At 31.3% G+C, this 21,835-nt stretch overlaps 2 protein-coding genes across 2 annotated transcripts; both read left to right on the top strand.

Annotated features, from left to right (window-relative positions):
* Positions 1-5,766: 5,766 nt before the first annotated feature.
* Positions 5,767-8,917, top strand: LOC125867854 (uncharacterized). Its single transcript, XM_049548448.1, has 7 exons — positions 5,767-6,295; positions 6,603-6,689; positions 6,774-7,031; positions 7,133-7,297; positions 7,422-7,475; positions 7,581-7,727; positions 8,139-8,917. Exons 1-7 carry the CDS (start codon positions 6,104-6,106, stop codon positions 8,514-8,516), a joined length of 1,281 nt encoding a protein of 426 aa, XP_049404405.1. The 5' UTR covers positions 5,767-6,103; the 3' UTR covers positions 8,517-8,917.
* Positions 8,918-15,477: 6,560 nt separating this feature from the next.
* On the top strand, positions 15,478-20,393 carry LOC125871596 (isocitrate dehydrogenase [NADP]). Its single transcript, XM_049552230.1, has 15 exons — positions 15,478-15,631; positions 17,266-17,309; positions 17,416-17,525; positions 17,767-17,804; positions 17,922-17,999; positions 18,095-18,148; positions 18,239-18,340; positions 18,495-18,586; positions 18,683-18,786; positions 18,946-19,014; positions 19,096-19,211; positions 19,379-19,413; positions 19,588-19,730; positions 19,821-19,943; positions 20,043-20,393. The coding sequence occupies exons 1-15, from the start codon at positions 15,583-15,585 to the stop codon at positions 20,131-20,133; spliced, it is 1,248 nt and encodes a 415-aa protein (XP_049408187.1). The 5' UTR covers positions 15,478-15,582; the 3' UTR covers positions 20,134-20,393.
* Positions 20,394-21,835: the final 1,442 nt, after the last annotated feature.

The raw sequence follows: 21,835 nt of genomic DNA, 5'->3' as shown, positions 1-21,835 counted from the left end.
GAAACATGCATCGTGATTCGTGCAGGGGCATGACAGGTATTTTGACTAAGTATTATTACTGTTATTCTTCACGGAGCTCAGCTTTTATATGACGGACGTTGCACGTGTATATTAAAAAAGGACGATTAGGTTTAACGGCGTTAGTGTTGAAAAGTAACGGTAAAGTGATTTTTACCAAATGAATATAAGTTAGTTACTCTCATCATGAAAATAATAATAATAATATATTATGTAAGTTATGGTTGTGAAGTTTCCAAGGTTGATGTCATAAAATAAGAATTCAGGATTATCTTGATTTTTTTTCTTGTTATATGTTTTAGTTCATAAATTATTTGTACAGAAAAGACATAAAGACACAATCAAAATTGTCCTGTATTTGCATAAAGACACCTTAATTTTCAAAGTGTCCTATCACCCCACAGAACTATTTAATATCGTTGTAAATGGACCATTTTGACCCATTCCCCGTCTGAGTTGTTACCATGCACATGAGGCGCGTCATTCCGTGTTTTCACTGCCATGGACCAATTTAAAAGTGCCACGTGTCATTTTCTTTCTTTATTATTAATTATATAATCAATTTATGTCATCTTCCCCAATTTTAAACCCAAAATAGCCCTAATTTTTTGATTTCATGGTTTTTTCCATAGCAAGATCAACCTGTAACAACGAAAAACTATAATATCCTAACAATATCTTAACCATGGCAACAATAGGAGGTCGATTCCAACACTTTTACAAGAAGATTTTAATAATCCCTAAAATCATAATAATCGAAAAAAGAGAAGATTTTTATCATATGATGTAGAGCCCTAACATGTTAGACCTTCAATCTCCAAGAATCTTCTCCAAGACACATAAACAACAAGATTATCAACAACAACACGACGAGAAAACTTTTTTATTTCTTTAGATTTTAGGGAAAGTTGAGAAATAAGAAAAGAAAAGGAGAAACGACTTTCTTCAAAGAACAGGGTCGGGTCGGGTCTTTTCTCATCATAGGGAGTGAGCAACACGCGCCACTAAATAGACGAGGGAATGGGTCAAAATGGCCCATTTACAAAGATATTAAATAGTTCTGTGGGGTGATAGGACACTTTGAAAGTTAAAGTGCCTTTATGAAAATACGGGACAACTTTGATGGTGTATTTATGTCTTTACTCATTATTTGTAATATGTTTGATGGAGTCTGTCTATTCATGATAATCTAATAAATGATACTCGTTACTTTTCAAGGATAGATATCTTCTTCCTTTTTTAGAGTTTTTGAGTCAGATGACATGAATTCAACATAATCTCAATTTTATGTGTGTATTTATTCACGAAGATTCAGGAATAAGTATGATCTAGTTTGTTTGATCATATATATATATATTTGTGATGACTCAAGTGAATGACATTCATTGCCTCTACTGGATAGTCATCACCTTTTTGGAGTCTCGAGATCATGAAACAGAAAGTCAGGATTGTCCAAGACTTTTGTGTATCTTAATCCATATTCGTTTTGGAATATGATTAACCAGCTCCGTTTGACTCCAAATTTTATAGGTCCATTTGTGTAGACATAATGAACGATATTTCTTATCTCTACATGATTGACGTCACTTTCTTTTTAGAGTTTTGATGTCATAATACATTAATTTAATTCAATTTTTTTGTATATAAAAATCTTATAAAAGAGAAACTCATTTGAAACATCTAATCCATTTTGTGATATTTTTTTCTCACCTCATCCCAAGAATTAATAGTGTTTCGACTTATTCTTCAATACTATATTCATCGATAATAAAGATGTTCAACCCGTCTAAAAAAATATGGATTTTAAAATGCAATTTAGAAGGAATTTCCAAAGTTTTGACTAGCTAGATAACAAGAAATGCTAGCTCCAATTACTTGGAAGTTAAAATACATTAATTTGTTTTCTTAAGTTCTAATCCTGTTTTTTTGTCAAATACTTAGCCAAAAACTTGTCTTTTTCTTCTTCTTCCATAGAGTAATTATTATTAGAATAAATACAAATAAATAAAATTATTATTCGAATAAATACAAATAAACTGCAAAAATCATAAACTTGGAAATTGTGCTTTTTACAAATATTATTGACCAACTTATTATTACACATAAAACACTATTTGACCACTGTCACGTCAGAAGTATATTCGTTTTTACTTCAATTTATTTTACTAATAATTGTTTATTTTTTTTATTAATTTAAGTGTTCATATATATGGAAATAATTTTTTAATTTTACTTGTATTAGAATATATCAAAAGCATAGAATCTTTGTCTAAGATGAATTAAGAACAAATTAATAAAGATTATCGTGGATGAGACTCCAAGTTGGCAGTGGATTCTCTGACTAAAATATAATTAATTAATTAATGACACATTTTTTCATTGGATTCCACTCATCTACATGTATGTTTTTTTTTAGGTTTGTATTATGTTAAGAAAGAAATTAGATGTTAACCTAAGTCGTCAATGACACGTATTATCTAATTTGAATTCAATAGATTTTCATGATTTTGTTCTTCGGGCTTACAATAATGGAGCTCAAAATCATACGTTTTGTATAAATCTGTGTTATTAGCTATGTCTTATATAAAGTTATTTATGTTTGAACATTCATTTTAGTTTGAATTATATATATTAAGAAGAAGTTGAATGTCATAACCCAAGTCAATGACACGTGTTATATGTTTTAAATTTAATAGATTTCATGAATTTGTTGTTCAGACGTACAATTATATATCAAACTTAAAAATTAAAATTGTGCGTAGCATATGAATTATTTGTGTTAATAGCCTATGTTGTGTTGGTCGGACTCTTCAAAAATGATATCATCTATATATATGTTGAGTCATTAAAAAAAATACACTATTTTTGAAGGATTCGCCATGCACACGTCGATATTTCTAAAAAGTCCGAGCAACTTAACTATCAACTATGCCATATATAAAGCTATTCATTTTTCTCTCTCATTCACATGCGAGATTCATTTAAGATGTAGCATTCATCTATTTTTTAAAAACTTGCTAACGATATATAGCTAGAATCTTGTCGATCTTTCTCTTTGACTCGTTCTCATCGACCCGCCCTCTGTCAAGAACGTCACACATCTTAAAATACAAAAAAGAGGCCATACTTTCTCAATCAATTGATGAAGAACTCACGTGGAAGGTGAGTCAGATATTCAAATTAAAGAAGGATCAATTCAGAAGGTATGTAATATGTGCATTATTCTTCAAATAATAATTATTTTACTACTCATAAAACATTAAGATTTTTTTTCTGAAAAAAAAGGAACTTTTTAAGGAATATTATTATTATTACAATAATTTATAATTAGTGGCCATTAATTAGGGTGAACGTGGAATAAAGTTAGTTGATTATATATGCTCTAAAAATACTAAACACATTTGGCTTTAATCATCTTTTTTTTTTCTCAATAAAGATGAAAAGGAAAAAAAAAGGAAAAACTTTTATGGACCAAATTGACTTATAATTCATCTTTATTCTCACGACTCAATGGCAAAAGATGCCATGTGCAATTGCAATAAGCAATTATTCCATTCGGTTTAAATTTGTGTGTCTGGTTTAATTCGATATAAAATTTTATAATTTTTTTTTGAATCTTGTGATCTTAAATTAAAGATACGTAAATATATATTAAAATATTCTTTTATTTTGTAGTCTTAAACATGTCAAGTAAAAAATTAACGTTTTAAAATTGCCAACCAAAAAAGAGACACTCTTTTAAATTGAAAGGAGTAATATAATATTGCATATAGTTAATTGATAAATAATTTATAAATTTGAGGAACCTGGGAATAATCTTGTAGTATATAATTAATTGGGAAATAACCTGTAAATTTGAGGGACTTATGAATAATACGGTATAGTTATGGAATAATCTCTTTTAGTATTGATTCTCAAGATTTATAGGTTTTTTGAGACGACTTCTTTTCATAAGATATTAGATTTATCTCACTCCTTAGTCCTTTTAATACCTTCACTTATTATAATTCGATACTTACACATATCTGAATATATAGATAGACGCAAACATGTTTAAATAATCTCAATAGATTTTTCTTATGTTATCCTCATGATTACGTGTTATACCTGTATTTTACTGGCAAATATAGTGATCATTTAATCATATATAGTATTGTATGACAACACACTCACAACATATGTATTAAAGGCGAATCTAGAATTTTTAGAATATGAATGCATTATTAGAAAACAGAGAAACACCAACATATTAGGTTAGAACCATCCATGTTCCTATGAGTAAGTAACACATCATTCAATTAAGCGCAATATCAACAAAGAGATCATGAATTCACACCCGTTATAACTTCACAAAAAAATCACCCTTAATATGTTTAACGAGCCTAAATATCTAAACTATTGATAAAATAAATAATATTTTTATTTATTAGTCTCATATGTATTTTGTGTAAAGAATCTAATAAAACAATATCTATTGAATTATAAAATCTATCTTTACACCAAAAAATAATAAAAAGTTGGTACCAACTATTGTCTCGAGATGGTAAATGGAGGGACAAATTCGAAATGATAACGGTTAAAAAACTTTTGAATAACAAAAGGGCAAAAACATAATTTCACATTAATTTATAGTGTGGACCCTAATTTGAAAAAAGAAAAGGACATCAGTGGTGCCGCATTTTCTCCACCCACCGTCCTTTTTTACCCCTCGTGTTCACCAAAATAAGATATACTACCCAACAATATGCGGAGTCTAGGATGTACGCAAAATTTACTCATATTTTGTGAAGGTATAATTTTTTAAAAATATTTTTTGGTTCAAATACGATTAATTAAAGTATTTATAAAAAGTAGGGTAGAGCATACAAAAAAGGAACAATAATAATAATGCGATAATCAAAATACAACAAATAACAAATGATAACAAATATCAAAAGCAAGAAACTATAAAATACGACTCATTTTACGTTAGACACCATTAAGCCTAAAATCATTAAAAAACAAGATAGCACTCCATTAATTTGCGACCTTCTCACATTCTTCTATCTAAAGTCATTAAACTTCCGACTAATTCCTATATTACTATTACATGCATAATTATAACCAGCTACAAGGCAATTCTCACCTTGTTTGGATGGTTGTTATCCGTTGTATCGTATTGTATTGTTAGTTTTAAATACAATGTTTGTTTTGATTGTTACTTAAATTCTACTGTATCGTATCGTTTAAATTTATCGTTAGGTAATAACAAAAATATCCATTTTATGTAACGACCGATTTGGTATGGTCACGTCGTTACCTTAATATTTTCTTCTTATTTTATCTTTATTTATTATTTCATAATTACATTTCATCTTTTATCCTACCTTTTCATAATAGCTTTACTTCATACCCTACTCTTTTCTTTAGGTTTGTCATTCATATTATGTAACGACAAAGAAGATACAATCTATCCAAACAATGTATTACTTAAAACAATACAATATGATACAATACAATTTAATACGATACATTATGAAACAATACATAACAACCATCCAAACAAAGTAAATTCCGAGGTAAACTAATCCCAATCAAACATAAAATAAATTCGATTAATTATCTCTTATCACTTGTATCAAACGAGTTGTAAGGTATAAACAAATTATTATTATTTTCAAAAAAGAATTACTTACTTAATAGGAGTAATTGAAAAGAAAGAGTAATAAAATACATGGGTGTGAATATGGAAACAGAAAAAGACAGACCCATCTCTGCATTTTTATTGGATTTTTCGATAGAAGCAGAAAGGGGAGAGAGAAGAAACAATCAAAGCAAAAGCTTTTTTAGCCTCTCACTGTCCTCAAACACTTTGGGGTTATAGTAAAGTGTGTTTCTTTGAGGAGGAGAAGAAAAAAAAAGGGGGTGCGTAAGATAAGCAGAGGGGGGTGTAGTTTAAGAGCTTGGTTATCTAGCTATGGTGGAGTTGATTTGAGGTCAAAAAACACTGAAATTGTTTATTGGGTAGTGATTTTAGCTCAAATCTTGACTTGGGTCTTGCTTGTTTTCTTTATTTGAGGTGGTTAGCTAGGTTAGCTTAACTACAATGGCAGTTGCTGTGCAGTTTAGCTGTTTTAAGAAGAAGAAAGGAGCTTTTCTTGTAGTTTTCATGTTGGTTTACTTGGGGGGTTCTTTGATTTCATTATCTTGTGCTGCTAGACTATCTGTTTCAAGACAGAAGCTTGAGGTTGAAAAACACTTGAAAAGGGTCAATAAACCTCCCATTAAAAGCATTGAGGTACTTAGCTTACTTTTGTAATGGTTACAGTAAAAAAAAATTCAATCTTTTTTTGAGTTTTTAAGTTCTTGCTGGAGAAAAATGATGTTCTCAGTGTTTTGTTACATTTGGGTTTTTGGGAGTTTGTTTTGTGTGTGTGTGTGTGTGGGTAAGGGTTCTCTTGTTTTTGGTTCCAATTTGTGTGTGTTCTTCCTCCTTTGTTCTTGGAAGTTATTCAAAATTATTTAAGAGTAATAATGGCATCTCTGAGATGAAGGGAAGTGACTAAGATTAGATTTTTAATGTTGTGAATGTAATGATTATACAGAGTGTAGATGGGGATATCATTGACTGTATACACATCTCTCAGCAACCTGCTTTTGACCACCCATTCCTCAAAGATCACAAAATCCAGGTCTATATTTCTTTTTTTTTTTGTTCATTGCTTTTAATATAAATGACTTTATCAGTTTTTGAAAATTCATTGTAATATACTCAGATGAGACCTAGCTACCATCCAGAAGGGCTTTATGACGAGGAGAAAATGTCAACAAGGTCTAAAGAAAGTACTAATCCCATAACTCAGTTGTGGCATATGAATGGAAGATGCCCTGAGGACACTATTCCTGTTAGGAGAACAAAGAAAGATGATGTTTTGAGGGCAAGTTCTGTCAAAAAGTATGGTAAGAAGAAGCCCAAAGGCATTGCTAAGCCAAGGTCTACAGATCCTGACCTTACCAATGAAAGTGGCCATCAGGTGCAAAACCATTTCTTGATTTCATTGTCATTTCCTTTGGAGGTTGTGTTGGAGTCCATATTCTGACTGTTTTTTTTTTTTTTTTTTGTGTGTATTTCCAGCATGCAATAGCTTATGTTGAAGGAGATAGGTATTATGGAGCTAAAGCAACTATTAATGTATGGGAACCTAAGGTACAACAATCAAATGAGTTTAGCTTATCTCAGCTTTGGATTCTTGGTGGTTCTTTTGGTCAAGATCTAAACAGCATTGAAGCTGGTTGGCAGGTATATTAATTATATGAAAGATGTTTTAGCTACATTTGAACTACTTTGAGTTAAAAAGTTAGTTCACCTTCACATGTCAAAAAGTATTTTTGAGTCTAACAGTAAGCATACATGTGAATGTCAGGTTAGCCCTGACCTCTATGGTGACAATAACACAAGACTATTCACTTACTGGACTGTAAGTTTCTTTCTAATTTGAGTAAATTGATTAACTCTTTATCTCATTTTCATTTGAACATTATGTAATCTTTTCTTGAATCTTTTTTGGTTACTATATTTGCAGAGTGATGCATATCAAGCAACAGGTTGCTACAACCTTCTTTGCTCAGGTTTCATTCAAGTCAGCAGTGCTATAGCTATGGGAGCAAGTATCTCTCCTGTTTCAGCCTTGAGAAACTCTCAGTATGATATCAGTATTCTTATCTGGAAGGTAAAAATCCACTTTCAAGATTTTCGGCCTAATATTCTCTGCCTTCTGTGCCAAATTATGGCACCAGTTGCCAGCATCTCATAAAGTAAATTGAGCGTAAGAAAAGTACACTCAACATCACTATAAGGAAAAATGCATTTCTGAATACATAGACTAAATCTTCATTATTCAGAAACACACAAGTTGTATTGATCTGTGCATTCTTGAGGAAATGTTATTAGTTCAATTGGTTGACTACATGAATTTGTTTCTGCACTTTGTAATCCCCTTTCCCTACCCCCCTCAAAAAACAAACTGTGCATTCTTGTACCTGAAACACACACACACACTCAAGAAAAAAAAGGGAAAGAACTTAACTTTATGTTTGTTCTTGTTTGTGTAATCCTTTTATATTGGGCATATTTATTGTAGGATCCAAAAGAAGGACATTGGTGGATGCAATTTGGAAATGACTATGTATTAGGGTATTGGCCATCTTTCTTGTTTTCCTATTTAGCAGAGAGTGCATCCATGATAGAGTGGGGTGGTGAAGTGGTGAATTCACAACCAGATGGTAAACATACAGCTACACAAATGGGAAGTGGTAGATTTCCAGAAGAAGGTTTTGGCAAGTCAAGTTATTTCAGAAACATTCAAGTTGTTGACAGCTCAAATAATCTTAAATCTCCAAAAGATCTTGGCACCTTCACTGAGCAATCCAACTGTTATGATGTCCAAACAGGTAGTAATGAAGATTGGGGCCATCACTTTTACTATGGAGGCCCTGGTAGAAACCCCAATTGTCAATGAAGCAATAAAGAAAGCTCAAAAACAAGAAGAAAAAAAAAGAGAAGAAGATCTCATTATTGATAATTGCCCCCACCCTTGTAAAATTTTAATCTAGTCTAATGCTCTCTTTCTTGTATACCCCTTTTGGTTTTCTTGATTTTTTAGGTTTGAGTTAGTAGTAAAAATGTGAACTTTTTTTCTTTAGTGGGAAGTTTTGATCCTTTTGCTTTTTTTTTTTCACCTTGAAAGGTGATCTCCCATGTAAGTTGAATGGGAAAGTGTGGCCTAGTTTCTCAAAAAAAGCTTGAAAGAAACAAAAGGCCTTTTGTCATCTTCTTTGTTTTTCATTTGTTTATATACTCCACTCTATGGAGTAATGTCACTCTATGGATAATCAAATGCATCCTATTAGTTTTCATTTTACAACCAAGTCTTGGTTTGTGGTTTGTTTGTTCAAAGAATGTGACTTTTTTTTCTGTTTTATAATGTGAGTGAGTTGAGTGGATAGAAAAAAGGCATTTTGGATGGGGTGTTAGTGGATCTCACTATATTTTATCATCTGTGGATGGTCCATTAACTTTTTCTTAATAGCCCCCACTTTTGTCACTCCCACTAATCACATTGTGTCCAACATGTTTATCTGTCCTAAAACTTTTCTTTGTTTTCCATTTGGTGTTCGGTATGGAGTCCGATTAAATTTGGATTTGCGTTGTAAGGTTCCATATTGGGGTATGGCGCTTTTTAACAAAAACGACTCTGTATTCGGGGGATTCAAACTTGAGACCTTGAGTTAAGGTTGAAAGAATACTTACCACTCTATCACAAGCTTGGTTGGTTATCTGTCCTAAAACTTTTCTTTGTTTTCCATTTGGTGTCCGATATGGAGCCTGATAAAATTTGAATGTGTTGTAAGGCTCCATATTGGGGGTATGACGCTTCCTAACAAAAACGACTCTGTATTTGGGGAATTCAAACTTGAGACCCCGCGTTAAGGATAAATGAGTACTTGCCTAAAATTTTAGGTGCCCATTGCAAGAAAAGTGATTGTAAAGTTGCAACCTTTTTATGAGTTTATTATTTTGGAAATTGCTTCTCTTTTGGTAGAATATTTTGTAGCAAGGCTTGTGATACATGTTATGAGTATAATATAGGCAAAAGTATTCATTACCCCTGAACTTGAAGCTTTTTATTCGGTGTACATCTAAATTATATTTCGTTTTAATTATCCCCTGAACTTGTTTATTCCTCCATCATGTACACCTTTTTTATCCATCTGCTCCTATTGTGACTACACGCGCTCGACAGCTGGCAAAAGTGGTGATGTGGATTTCCACCTGGATAAATAATAGCCATCTAGATAAATTAATATGGCAAAAATAAATATCAAACCTTTTCATCTTCTCACCTAGGCTTCTCACCTAAAACTTTTGGACTAAGCTTCTCACTAATTTTTCGGACTAAACCCGAAAATCTTTAAGAAATTAATATTTAGTACTGGAGAACTCAGATTAAATGCCAGCACAAGACTTTTATTGTTGGGAATAAAACAAATTAATTTTGGATTTAAAAAAATCGGTGGGGATTGGGGTTGTTTCTGCAAAATATCTTGAAGAAGATGGGTTGCAGGGGAGGATGCGGGATTGCAGGGGAGGGGATAGGGTGCTGCAAAATAGATTTTAAAATAGTTAAAATAATTAGGTAAAATGCTACATGTCATTTATTCATTGGATAGTTTTTCTTAAATTTAAAATTCATTGTTTAAAAGTTATTTTTGAATAAGGGCTGATTTCGCGGAACTCCTTTTGAATTTGGGTTTTTCTAGACGTGAAGTTGGTCGATTAAATTTCCAAATTGTCTAAAATTCTTACCAAGTAAGTGTTAATCTTTGTTTCCTTTACTTGTCATTTACATTTTCCTCTATTTTTCGTTTAAAATATGCCAAATATTAAAGAAAAATGGAGATTTTACCTTTTTTTTACCGTTGTAGCTTTATGATGTGGCAAAAACATCACTTCCTCACGCATCTAGTAGAGTGTGTTGTCAATTTTTATGTCAGGTGGACAATAATGGTGTACGCAATGGAGGAATAAACAAGTTCGAGATTAATTAAAACGGAATATAGTTTAGATGTACACCGAATAAAAAGCTTCAAGTTCAGAGTGTAATGAATACTTTTGCCTATAATATAATACTACTCATAATGATTCACTTTTTTTCAAGAATATTACACAAACCATTAGTAGAGAACACTGGTCTTGTAAGAACTTGCATGGTACTTTTATACACTAATGGGTAAAATAAAGTGAAAGATGGATTCAGACTAGTAAGTGGTGAAATACCAATGTGATCATTACTCTTTGTGAATATGTTGAAAACTGCATCCCCTCCTGAAAAAGCCTGTTGTGAAGTAAAATGCCAACCTAAGACCATGTCCTTAAACATATACATTGAATTGCATCTTCGGGTGTGGCCTAATGATCAACGAAATAATCTAAGAATCATGGGATCTCAAGTTCAATAGGCAAAAACATTAGGTGATTTCTTGCCACCCATCCAAGTCTTGGTAAACATGTGATGATGGGCAGGGGCGGAACCAAGTGGAGAGAAGATGATTCATTTGAACTCCTTTTGCGAAAAATTACACTATATATTATAAGGTTATTTTCTTTCTTTATATTTATAGAGAGAGTAGATGTTGAATCCCCTAAGTGAAAATCTTGACTCCACTAGTGCAGATAGGAGATAGGAGATAGTAGGTGTCCAGTGGAATCACTTAAGGTACACACAAGCTTACTAAAACACCACAATTATAACTTATAACATGCACATTGAATTATTAGTTAATGAAATAGATTGGCACTAATAGTCCAGAGTTGCTTCAAGAAGTGGTTAATTTTAATGATTTAGCACTAATGCTAGTGGTGATAGTAATTAGTACTAACTACTACTTGAAATGATCAAAACTAGATATACACATTGGCAATTAGCATAACATCAAGATAATCACTTAGCAAGAACAATGAATTAGGCCACTAATCCATTGTCTTTTGGGCCTCCGGACCTAACTAATACTATACTGGACCTAGGCCCAAACCTTAAGTACTCGTTTGGTTCCACTATAATCTTGCATTACCAATTCGTGCATTATAATTATCCCTTGCGTAACTTGTCTTTAAACCAAACGACCTCTTTAAGAAAAAAAAAATTGGTGTCAAAGGATAGTCCTAACCTAAGTGAATTAACATCAAGCCCAAGATTAAAAAGCAGTTGGGTTTGTGAAACTTTTGGGCTTACAGACTGGACTATGGAAGCCCATAATCTAATTTACTGGACCTCCTTATGTACATTTTAGCGCTACAAGAAAATAAGAAATTTGTGACGAACAAGAATTTCATTCTAATCTCATTTAGCTATAGATTAGTTATAGACTATACAAAAATCCAATTAGCTAGAAATTATTTAGTGATAGATTAGCTAGGAATACTGATAAATTTCGTATGTAATTCCATGTTTTCTAGTAGTCTCTTAGTTTAACTGTTTTTGTTATTCCAAATTTCTACTATAACTTCCTTAAAATCAATCAAAAAATGAAAAAAAGAGAAAGAAGATCATAGTTTATTGATAAATATAAGATATTACTCTATTCCATATTCTTTTTATAATAAGGTTGTGCTTAGGATCAAATATCTGGTTATGAATTGACACTTTGTTAATTAAATTGTAAGTTTGATAATATAAATATATCCACGTAGAACTCATGCATATAATATTCGATACATGTAATATACGTATGTATAAGAGTTAGGTAAGAATAAGGATTGAATTGATAATGTATATGTAATACAAACATAATTAAAAAAATTGTGTTCTCATAAAAAATATCATACGTAACTAATTTGATGTGACATTTTATGAGATAAGTATGCTAGTAAGACATTATACTATATATTAGGTAAACGTATAAGATATAATATATATATATATATATATATATATATATATATATATATATATATAAGTCGATACAAAGAATATTCAGTCAACTAGTCTTAATAATTGATTATATAAAAATTATATATCCTCAACATCCCATGATCAAATTAACATAATTATTGATATTGATGTCAGATTTAGTTGTCCACTTAAATAAATAATATTAGATGGAGGGAATATTTGAATTTATATCTTCTCACATGGCTATAGAAACGTTTAAACTTTAAATCTAGACAACTCAGTTTAATATATCTAATCTTAAGACAAATATTTATGAGTTTACTCATATTGTTAGTTTCATATCCGAATAAAAAAAAGGATTTTAATTGCTGATAGATTGACATCTAATATAAAATTTGCTCAATTATTAACTTGATTGGAATATGATATGATTGATGATGCGTAATTATTATTGTTATCTACAAATATTTGGAACCTTTAGTTAAAATTTGTACTATATATTGTATATTACTTGTGACATTGTGTAGGGTAGGACAAGACCCCTATATTGTCATCTTTATAAAGTCATAGGTCTTCTAGACAACTTCTAGAAAGCCTACCAAAAAAGAAAATGTTAATATTACCATCACAAAATTTACGATATTTTATTTTATGAATTATGTTTTTCCTCCGTTGATAAGATTGTTTAAGAATTGAAAAAATTTTGATAACTTTCTTAACTTGTGAAATTTTTATGTTTATGAAAATAAATACAATTTAAGAAATTTAAACTACATGTTCAATTAAAATTTTAATTTCATATCATTCTGATTTCATATCGTTTGTTCAACCAGACTCTAAGATTCAGTTCATCTTCTTTTCTCTCGGAACAAGCAAATAATTCCCTTTATCCACTCTTGAATGGACATCCCTCTTGTTTTCATTTTTCTTTTGTTTCCCATTTGATGTCACATCAAGACTTTGATTAATTTGATTACACGGCATATATAAGTTTTGTTTGACAAAAAACATTTTTTATCATAAAATTTTTACATTCAAAACTCAAATACGAAATCTCTTACTAAAGAAAGTGGATGGTTGATGATATTAACTTATTTTCAATTATTTCTGCATAGAAAAGTTTGGCTCCAAGTCCCCACTTCCCATGATAGAGATATGCAACTAGAAAAAAAATAAAATTGAAAGAAGTATAGTAGTAGATATATTTAAGTTAAATATAAAAATAAATAGCATCTCACCTAACTCTACATTATTATTTAATTAACTATTCCCAAACAATTGCACAAAAGTTTGGCTATTATTAATAATTTTATTTGTATATATATATATATATATATAGCTGGTTTTTGGCTTCACATAAAATCATTTCCCAATATCTATTTATTACTATATATATGCTATAATTTTCATGCCTCTATTGTTATGTTTTTTAGATAAGATATTTTTTGAACTCTGAAAATTTTGCAATTTTTGAATTGTACTTTAATTATCCTCAAATACTTCTGACAAACCAATGACAAAATTACACATATATATGTTGCCTTTTCACATATAACAATATCCAAAAATAAAATAAAATGAATGATGGAGGAACAAGAAAGAGACTTTTACTTAATTTGCATAAATAGGTGTATAAATATACATATATGGGGACGAATATAATATAATACCAATGAGGATAAGGACTTTATGATCCTTATTTATATTTAGATAATAACTTTAGAAAAATAGATATTAGGATAATAGTAGTTTTTGATTCTTAAGTTATTGGTAAAATTCTAGTTTTGGTCATTTTTGTAATATATATGATTTAGTATATTTAATATTCAATTAACTAAAATATGTGTTTTTTTTCATGTATAAAATATGTTATATATTTGACTATTTAAAGAATTATATTAAAATCAAATATGGAATAACAATACAATTTTAATAATATCACGTGAGTAATTAAATGATATAAGATGATTAATACTTATATTGAATTTATGAATATTCACAAGGAAAGAAATTAAAAATGCATAATCCAATTAATTGAAAGTTTAATAATCTACGTAGTATAAAAATTAAAATCATAATTTACCCGTAAACGAGGAATCAAAAGTACTACTAATCCTAGATAATATTACTTCACTTGTATATTTCTACAGAATTATATGCTTATCTATTATTAATGGGTTCATTGGTGGTTTTTATTTTTCATGTGATGTTTGATATTTATAATGAGGATCGAGTTCAAACCTAATTTACTTTGTACTAATATATTTATCAACCAATGAGAACCAAAGATAAGAGAGGAATATCATAAAAGTGTTTTTGGTCTACTTCACCTAATAAGTTGAAAAATTCAAAAAGGGACAAATGAACTTGTAAACTTTACTTAATCTGTGATTTTATACCTTTTAAAGTTATTGTTTCTTTTATTTTTCATTCTATTTTCGATATTTATATTTAATCTGATTAATTTAAATTCATACCACATAAAATCCTATTAGAGGAGAAACACTCCCTACTAATAACTTTTTCATACTTCAAGTCGAACATAAAACTTCTAATTAAAAAAAACAACCTATCCATTATTAAGTGTTACCCTTTAAATGATCATGATAAGGATTATTTGTGTTATAAGTATGTTATTTGTCATTTATTTTTAGATAGCAATTATTGAAAATGAATATTCTTAAAAAGACCACCAAAAGAAAAAAAAAGAAGTATCCTTAGCTCATCCAACTCCTTTTTTCCCTCACTTAGTGTCTAGTATCCATATAAAAATTCGATTAAATCTCAATTTTTAATATTTATTATACGTATAAAAATTCGACTAAATTTCAATTAAAATATTTTCTAACAAAAATTACAATCGAACAGGCTCTCAATATAGTGTTTGGTATTCATTTTGATATCCGACTAAATTCGAAATAAGAAGAAGAAATACTCAAATTGAAATTTTTAACTAAAAATGAAAACGTATTTACCACACCACCGCAACCCCCGTTTTAGGTGGCAACTCAACTCAACCAACTCTCTCTATATATTAAAGCATAGCAAACTCTTGTGCACTGCGTTTTCTTCCACCAACTTTTCTCCATTCGGCTGAGATTTCTTTGTTTATTTTTTCTCTCAATCTGCAAAAATGGCGTTTCAGAAAATCACTGTGCAAAACCCCATCGTTGAGATGGACGGTTAGATCTCTTTCTCTCCATTTTGATTAGTAGATCTGTTTTTTTTTTCTTTTTGTAGATCTTACTGATTGACTGTTTAACTACTGATTAATTTGAGCTCTGTTGTCTTGAAAAAGGGAAAGATTGAAACTTTAACAAAGGGGTAACATAACTGTGGTGTTTTCTTTGATTATTACTTGTATATATTTTGTGGGGTTGTTTAGATCAGAGATATTAACTTGTCTATATAAAAATTGATCAACAATTCAAGAATTGATATTGAGTTCTTTGATGAAAAAAGATCCAAACTTTTTAACAAATGGGAAAATATATATGCTGGTCTATTTTTTTTTTATGACCCTGGTGTCCGAGTCAGCTTTCGCAGCAAAAGATACCATAATGACAAATGCGAAGAATTACCTAGTGTTGTTTTGTCTCCGTTGCGTATGCTGGTCTATTACTTGTATATATATAATATATATATGTCTTGTGGGTCCTTGTTTGTACTGGGTTTGATGCTGAAGAATATAGTGACTCTGTCCTTTTTATTTATTTATGTATCTTGTGGGGTTTGTTAGATCAGTGCTGTTAACTAATCTGTATAACTATTGATTTAGCTCTTTGATGAAAACAGATCCAAACTTTATCAAATGGGAAACATATATATGATGTTTTTTTGCATTGTTACTTGTATATATATTGTGGGGTTGGTTAGATCAGAGTTGTTAACTACTCTATATAACTATTGACCATCCATTTCAAGAATTGATTTTGAGCTCTTTGATGAAAAAAAGATCTGAACTTTGAAAAAATGGGAAACATGGTCTTTTTGTATAATTACTTGCATTGCATATATATATATATATATATATCTTGTGGGGTTGGTTGGATCAGAGTTGTTAACTAGTTTGTATAACTATTGACCATCCATTTCAAGAATTGATATTGAGCTCTTTGATGAAAAAAAGATTCAAACTTTTAACAAATGGGAAACTTATATGCTGGTCTTCTTTTGTGTTATTGCTTGCATTTATATATCTTGTGGGTCCTTGTTTGTTCTGTGTTTGATGCTGAAGAGGAAAATCTAGTGACTCTGTCTTTTTTATTTATTTGTTTATTTTATGTTTGTTCAATATTACTTGGGGACTATTTGGATTGGAGTTTTTCAAAATCAATGTTAGTTATCGTGTGTAGAGGAATCACTTTCTCAATTAAAAATAGACAGTTCTTCGATTAGTGATCACTTATGTGAAGAATCAGAGTGGTTTTCATAATCCAAACTAAACAGATGTTAGTCTTCTAACCATTCTTTTGATATGTGGGGATGCGTAAAAAATGGGAAACAATCTAATTTTCTTAATTTGAATTATTCCCACCATTCTTGAATTAGTTCAAGACTGATCATATGAAAGGTTTCTTTAAAATTTTGTCTTACTTGATAGTAAGTCGTACTTTGTGACCTCATTTAGGTTTCTATAGTATTTCATTATAACATTGACTGGTGACATCATTTCAGAAGTCAATTTAGTTTTGGTTATTTTGGTCCGAAGGAATCTTTTTAACGTAATTTTTATCTAAATTATTCATGCGACTTTGACTGTTAAAGACTACAAATTTTTATCTCTTACTATATTCTTCTTGATTATGTGATTCAGGAGATGAAATGACACGAGTTATTTGGAAATCTATCAAGGATAAGGTAACAAGTTTTCTTGGATTGTTTCTGAATCAGTATGGGTTTCTTGTCACCTTCTAATAATAAAATTGCAAGCCACTAATATATGAAGCTTCTTTGCTTGCTTTAGCTCATCCTTCCCTTTCTGGAATTGGACATAAAATACTTTGACCTTGGCCTTCCCCACCGTGATGCCACAGATGATAAGGTTACAGTTGAAAGTGCGGAAGCCACTCAGAAGTACGTTTTTGTTCATCTTTACTTCCTAGTTTACAACTAACAGGAAAGACAATATCCATTTGTTGGAGCAAATCCATTTGCTAGTCTTTCCTCTATTCATGTCTTCATTAATTTTTTTAGATTACTGGATATCTCTCCATTTGTGCTTCATATTAACTTTAACTGGTATCGGTTGTCCATTAGTTGTAACTTTTCAGCCTCCTTCTGGTTTCTTAATGTCTACTGTATGGTCTAACTGCAGGTACAACGTAGCTATCAAGTGTGCAACCATCACCCCAGGTGCTTATTTCAGTGTCCAACTGGACTCTACTCCTTTTTGTTGAGCTTTTGCTCATATTTTCAGCAAAAATCAATCCTTTCTGTTGACTATCATTCTAAAAATGTGCTATTTTGCAGATGAGGCCCGTGTAACGGAGTTTAACTTGAAATCCATGTGGAGGAGCCCAAATGGGACAATCAGAAACATCCTAAATGGTACCCCTGCATTTCTTCTTGTTTCTGGATCATGTTCTTTCTTAGTTATGGCGTGCTTAATTATAGCTTGTTGCACTCATTGGCATTGTCTACAGGAACTGTCTTTAGAGAACCAATTATGTGCAAAAATATCCCCAGACTTGTCCCAGGTATCCCAGATTTCTTGTGATTTCTGCTTTTCCGTCTTCCCTCAAGTTGATTTAATTGTGTAGTTAAGTAAAATCTGCTTCTTAAACCAGGTTGGACTAAACCAATTTGCATTGGTAGACATGCTTTTGGAGATCAATACCGAGCTACTGATACAGTTATTAAAGGAGCTGGAAAACTCAAATTGGTGTTTGGTAAATTTTTGTTGGTTGCTTTACTTGATATGAACCTATTAGATAGCAATGCTACTCACCTTTTAAGGTCTATTCCAGCCTTTACTTATTAGCCAAGGGTTTTGCTTACTCGCTTAGGATATGTTTACTGAAATGTTGTGTATAATACTTTCAGTGCCAGAAGGATCAGACGAGAAGACTGAATTTGAAGTTTACAACTTTACTGGTGCTGGTGGAGTAGCTTTATCCATGTACAACACAGACGAGGTTTGCTTACAATTGTTTGGTTCCCATTCCAAATTTTGAATATTAAATTGCTGCAGACTTATATCCTTTCACTTTCACTTTCTTGATGTGATGCAGTCTGTTCGTTCATTTGCTGAGGCTTCAATGAACATGGCATTCCAAAAGAAATGGCCACTCTATCTTAGTACAAAGAATACCATTCTTAAGAAATATGATGGGAGGTAAGCAACCTAACAGTTGATCTTTCTGCTTCCCATTTGGCCTTCACTTAATCCATTTTAAATTAGGTTGGTACCTTGAGCCATTTTTTCCCCCTCACATATCTAGTGGTTTTTGTATACATTCTGTTCCTCTGAACTACCATAAATACTCTTATAAAGGTTCAAGGATATCTTCCAAGAAGTTTATGAAGCAAATTGGAAGTCCAAGTACGAGGAAGCCGGAATCTGGTGAGTTCCACAGTTCACTTGGTAAGCATGGTTATAATATCACAAGTACATAAACATTGACTATTTCGTGATGCTTTATAGGTACGAACACCGTCTTATCGACGATATGGTTGCTTATGCTTTAAAGAGTGAAGGTGGTTACGTATGGGCTTGCAAGAACTACGATGGGGATGTTCAGAGTGATTTCTTAGCACAAGGTATCACATATGTGTTGTGTAGCCTTAAGACTGCCATTTCGACAAATCTTCATAGAATATGTTATGACGTATTGATGTGCTAATTGCTGAATTTAGTATTCCTGTCTTTCTCTCTATAATCTCTGCTCCTAGAGGTTTATAATTTTATCCCTTTTCCCTTGGAACAGGTTTTGGATCCCTTGGGTTGATGACTTCTGTCCTGGTATGTTTATTTTCAATTGCTTCAACCAACTCCTTATGCCATTTTCAGTTTATCTTTTTTCTATAATTCTCTGAAATATATGACAATGCTTCTGGCTCTTTAGATCATTTTCCTTTTCGTCGCTGATATGATTCATTGTTTTGGATTCTGAAAAGTTGTGGATGTATGGTTCAGGTGTGTCCTGATGGCAAGACCATTGAGGCTGAAGCAGCCCATGGAACTGTTACCCGCCACTACAGGGTTCACCAGAAAGGAGGTGAAACCAGCACAAACAGCATTGCCTCTATCTTTGCCTGGACTCGTGGACTTGCACACAGGTAGGTTACTATAGTTCTCGATCAGCTGAGCTTTAGCCTGGTATCACAAGCGTAGGAAGTATGAGTACCTAATAAAATGCTTGTGAACAGGGCAACATTGGACAACAATGAAAGGCTCTTGGATTTTACTGAGAAACTAGAGGCAGCATGCATTGGTGCAGTGGAATCTGGAAAGATGACGAAAGATCTTGCACTCATCATCCATGGATCCAAGTGAGCCTTGTTATCTTCCTTTTCTCGTTTGTCTTTATTAATCGTTAATCGAGCTTCTATTCTCATCCCTTTTAAATCCTTTTCCCGCCTTTTCAATAGGCTTTCACGAGAGCATTATCTGAACACGGAAGAGTTCATTGACGCTGTTGCCGATGAGCTCAAAGCAAGACTTCTGAAAGCAAAGGCCTAAATGTGTGAGGACAAGTCTTTCTTCCTCAGGCAGTTTGAGGCATATTGAATTGAAGAGAAATAAAAGGAGTTAAGGCCTTTGTTTGGTATACTAAATTTCAAGAGGTTTTTATCTTTTAGGTTGAGGATTATTCTGCAGACACTATATTTGAACCATTTAAATCTGAATTCCTATTGCTGATGTTGCTGCAAGTTATTTGCCAATTTGTAGTTGTACACATGGCTTATTGTTGCCTTTTTATATCAATTTGCTTAAAGAAACCCCCTCTTCATTAATTGTTGCGAAGTTTGAAGTACTGTGGTTAGAGCGTGGTGCACTAAAGCTTCCGCTATGCGCAGGGTTTGAGAAAGAGCCCGACCACCAGGGCTTATCGTACACAGCCTTACCTTGCATTTTTTTTCCGATGCTATTTCCAAGGCTTAAACTCGTGACCTTTCTATCACATGACAACAACTTTTACCCATTATTTTAAGGTTGCCCTTCCCAAACTCCCCTTTCACTGTGGTAAGAGGATTGGTCCTATAATGGACTTCTCTTTAGTCTTTAAATCAACTTCAAAGAGATTTGATGATGTTTTTCCATCCATCTAACTCTGGGTGGATAGAGTAACTTGGTATTTGTTGTATGAGGTAACGAGTGTCTTACAAAATTAATCGAGGTGCACACAAGTTTGTTCGAACACTCACGGATGCATTGATTTGTGAATGTGTTGCTTTTAAGAACTCTCTTTTTTCTTCCTCAATTGAATTATTATTCACGACTTATCTACGTTTTTTAATATAAAAAAAGTGAGTAGATTTCTTGTATATCGAGTCTCATATGTTCTAGAAAAGTTATTTTATTAATGTAATTTAGTATAAACTTGATAGTAAACTGATCAAATTATGTAATTACTTGTACCTTAGGAATGAGTAAAAAAATAAAATAAATAGATTGAAACATAAAAATAGATCTGATTACTATAAGGTGCCGTAATTCTCCAGATCAGCTCATGGCCTTTCTCCGTTTACTTTTACTTTGTCATCTTATACATATTAAGAATATATATATATATTTATTTTATCCTCAAAATTAATTATTTATTTTCTAAATTATTTCGGCCAAGACCTAAAATTCTAGATCAATTAATATGAGTATTATTTTATTATTTCTTAAAAAACATACCAAGTTTAAAAGAACAATAAAAGTGAACGAAGGAAATAAATATTCCGATCAACCTTTAAACTAATTTATTGCTAAAGGCAGGCCAGATCTTATCTCTTCTGTCTACTTTTTTTTTTATCTTTTCAAAAATTCAATTATTAGGGTTGCTGATTGCACTGGCCCAATTATATTTATTACATATTTGGTAGCTTATTTAATTGGAAAAATTGTATGAAATAGCAAATTATTTATTCAAATTAAATGTTATAGTTATAGTTTATTTTATTTGTAATTCGCAGTAAATATTTCATTTTTTTGCCATCTGGTTCGGTATACAATTAGCCATTTTCGGTATACAATTACCCATTCAGTATACAAATGTATAAAATGTGTTTGTATAAAGCGAGAGAAAAGTGTATATACAAATACAAATACATGTATTTTCGTCCTATACACTTATAATTATACAAATACAAATCTTATTATACAAATTACAATGTATAAGTGAATTTATACAAAACTGGACAATTTGTATAAAATTGGATGTATCTAGCGAATT

This window comes from Solanum stenotomum, chromosome 1 (genome assembly GCF_019186545.1).
Source record: "Solanum stenotomum isolate F172 chromosome 1, ASM1918654v1, whole genome shotgun sequence".
Classification (NCBI taxonomy): domain Eukaryota; kingdom Viridiplantae; phylum Streptophyta; class Magnoliopsida; order Solanales; family Solanaceae; genus Solanum; species Solanum stenotomum.
The sequence above is the reverse complement of the archived record's forward strand: the minus strand, read 5'-3'. Positions and strand labels throughout refer to the sequence as shown.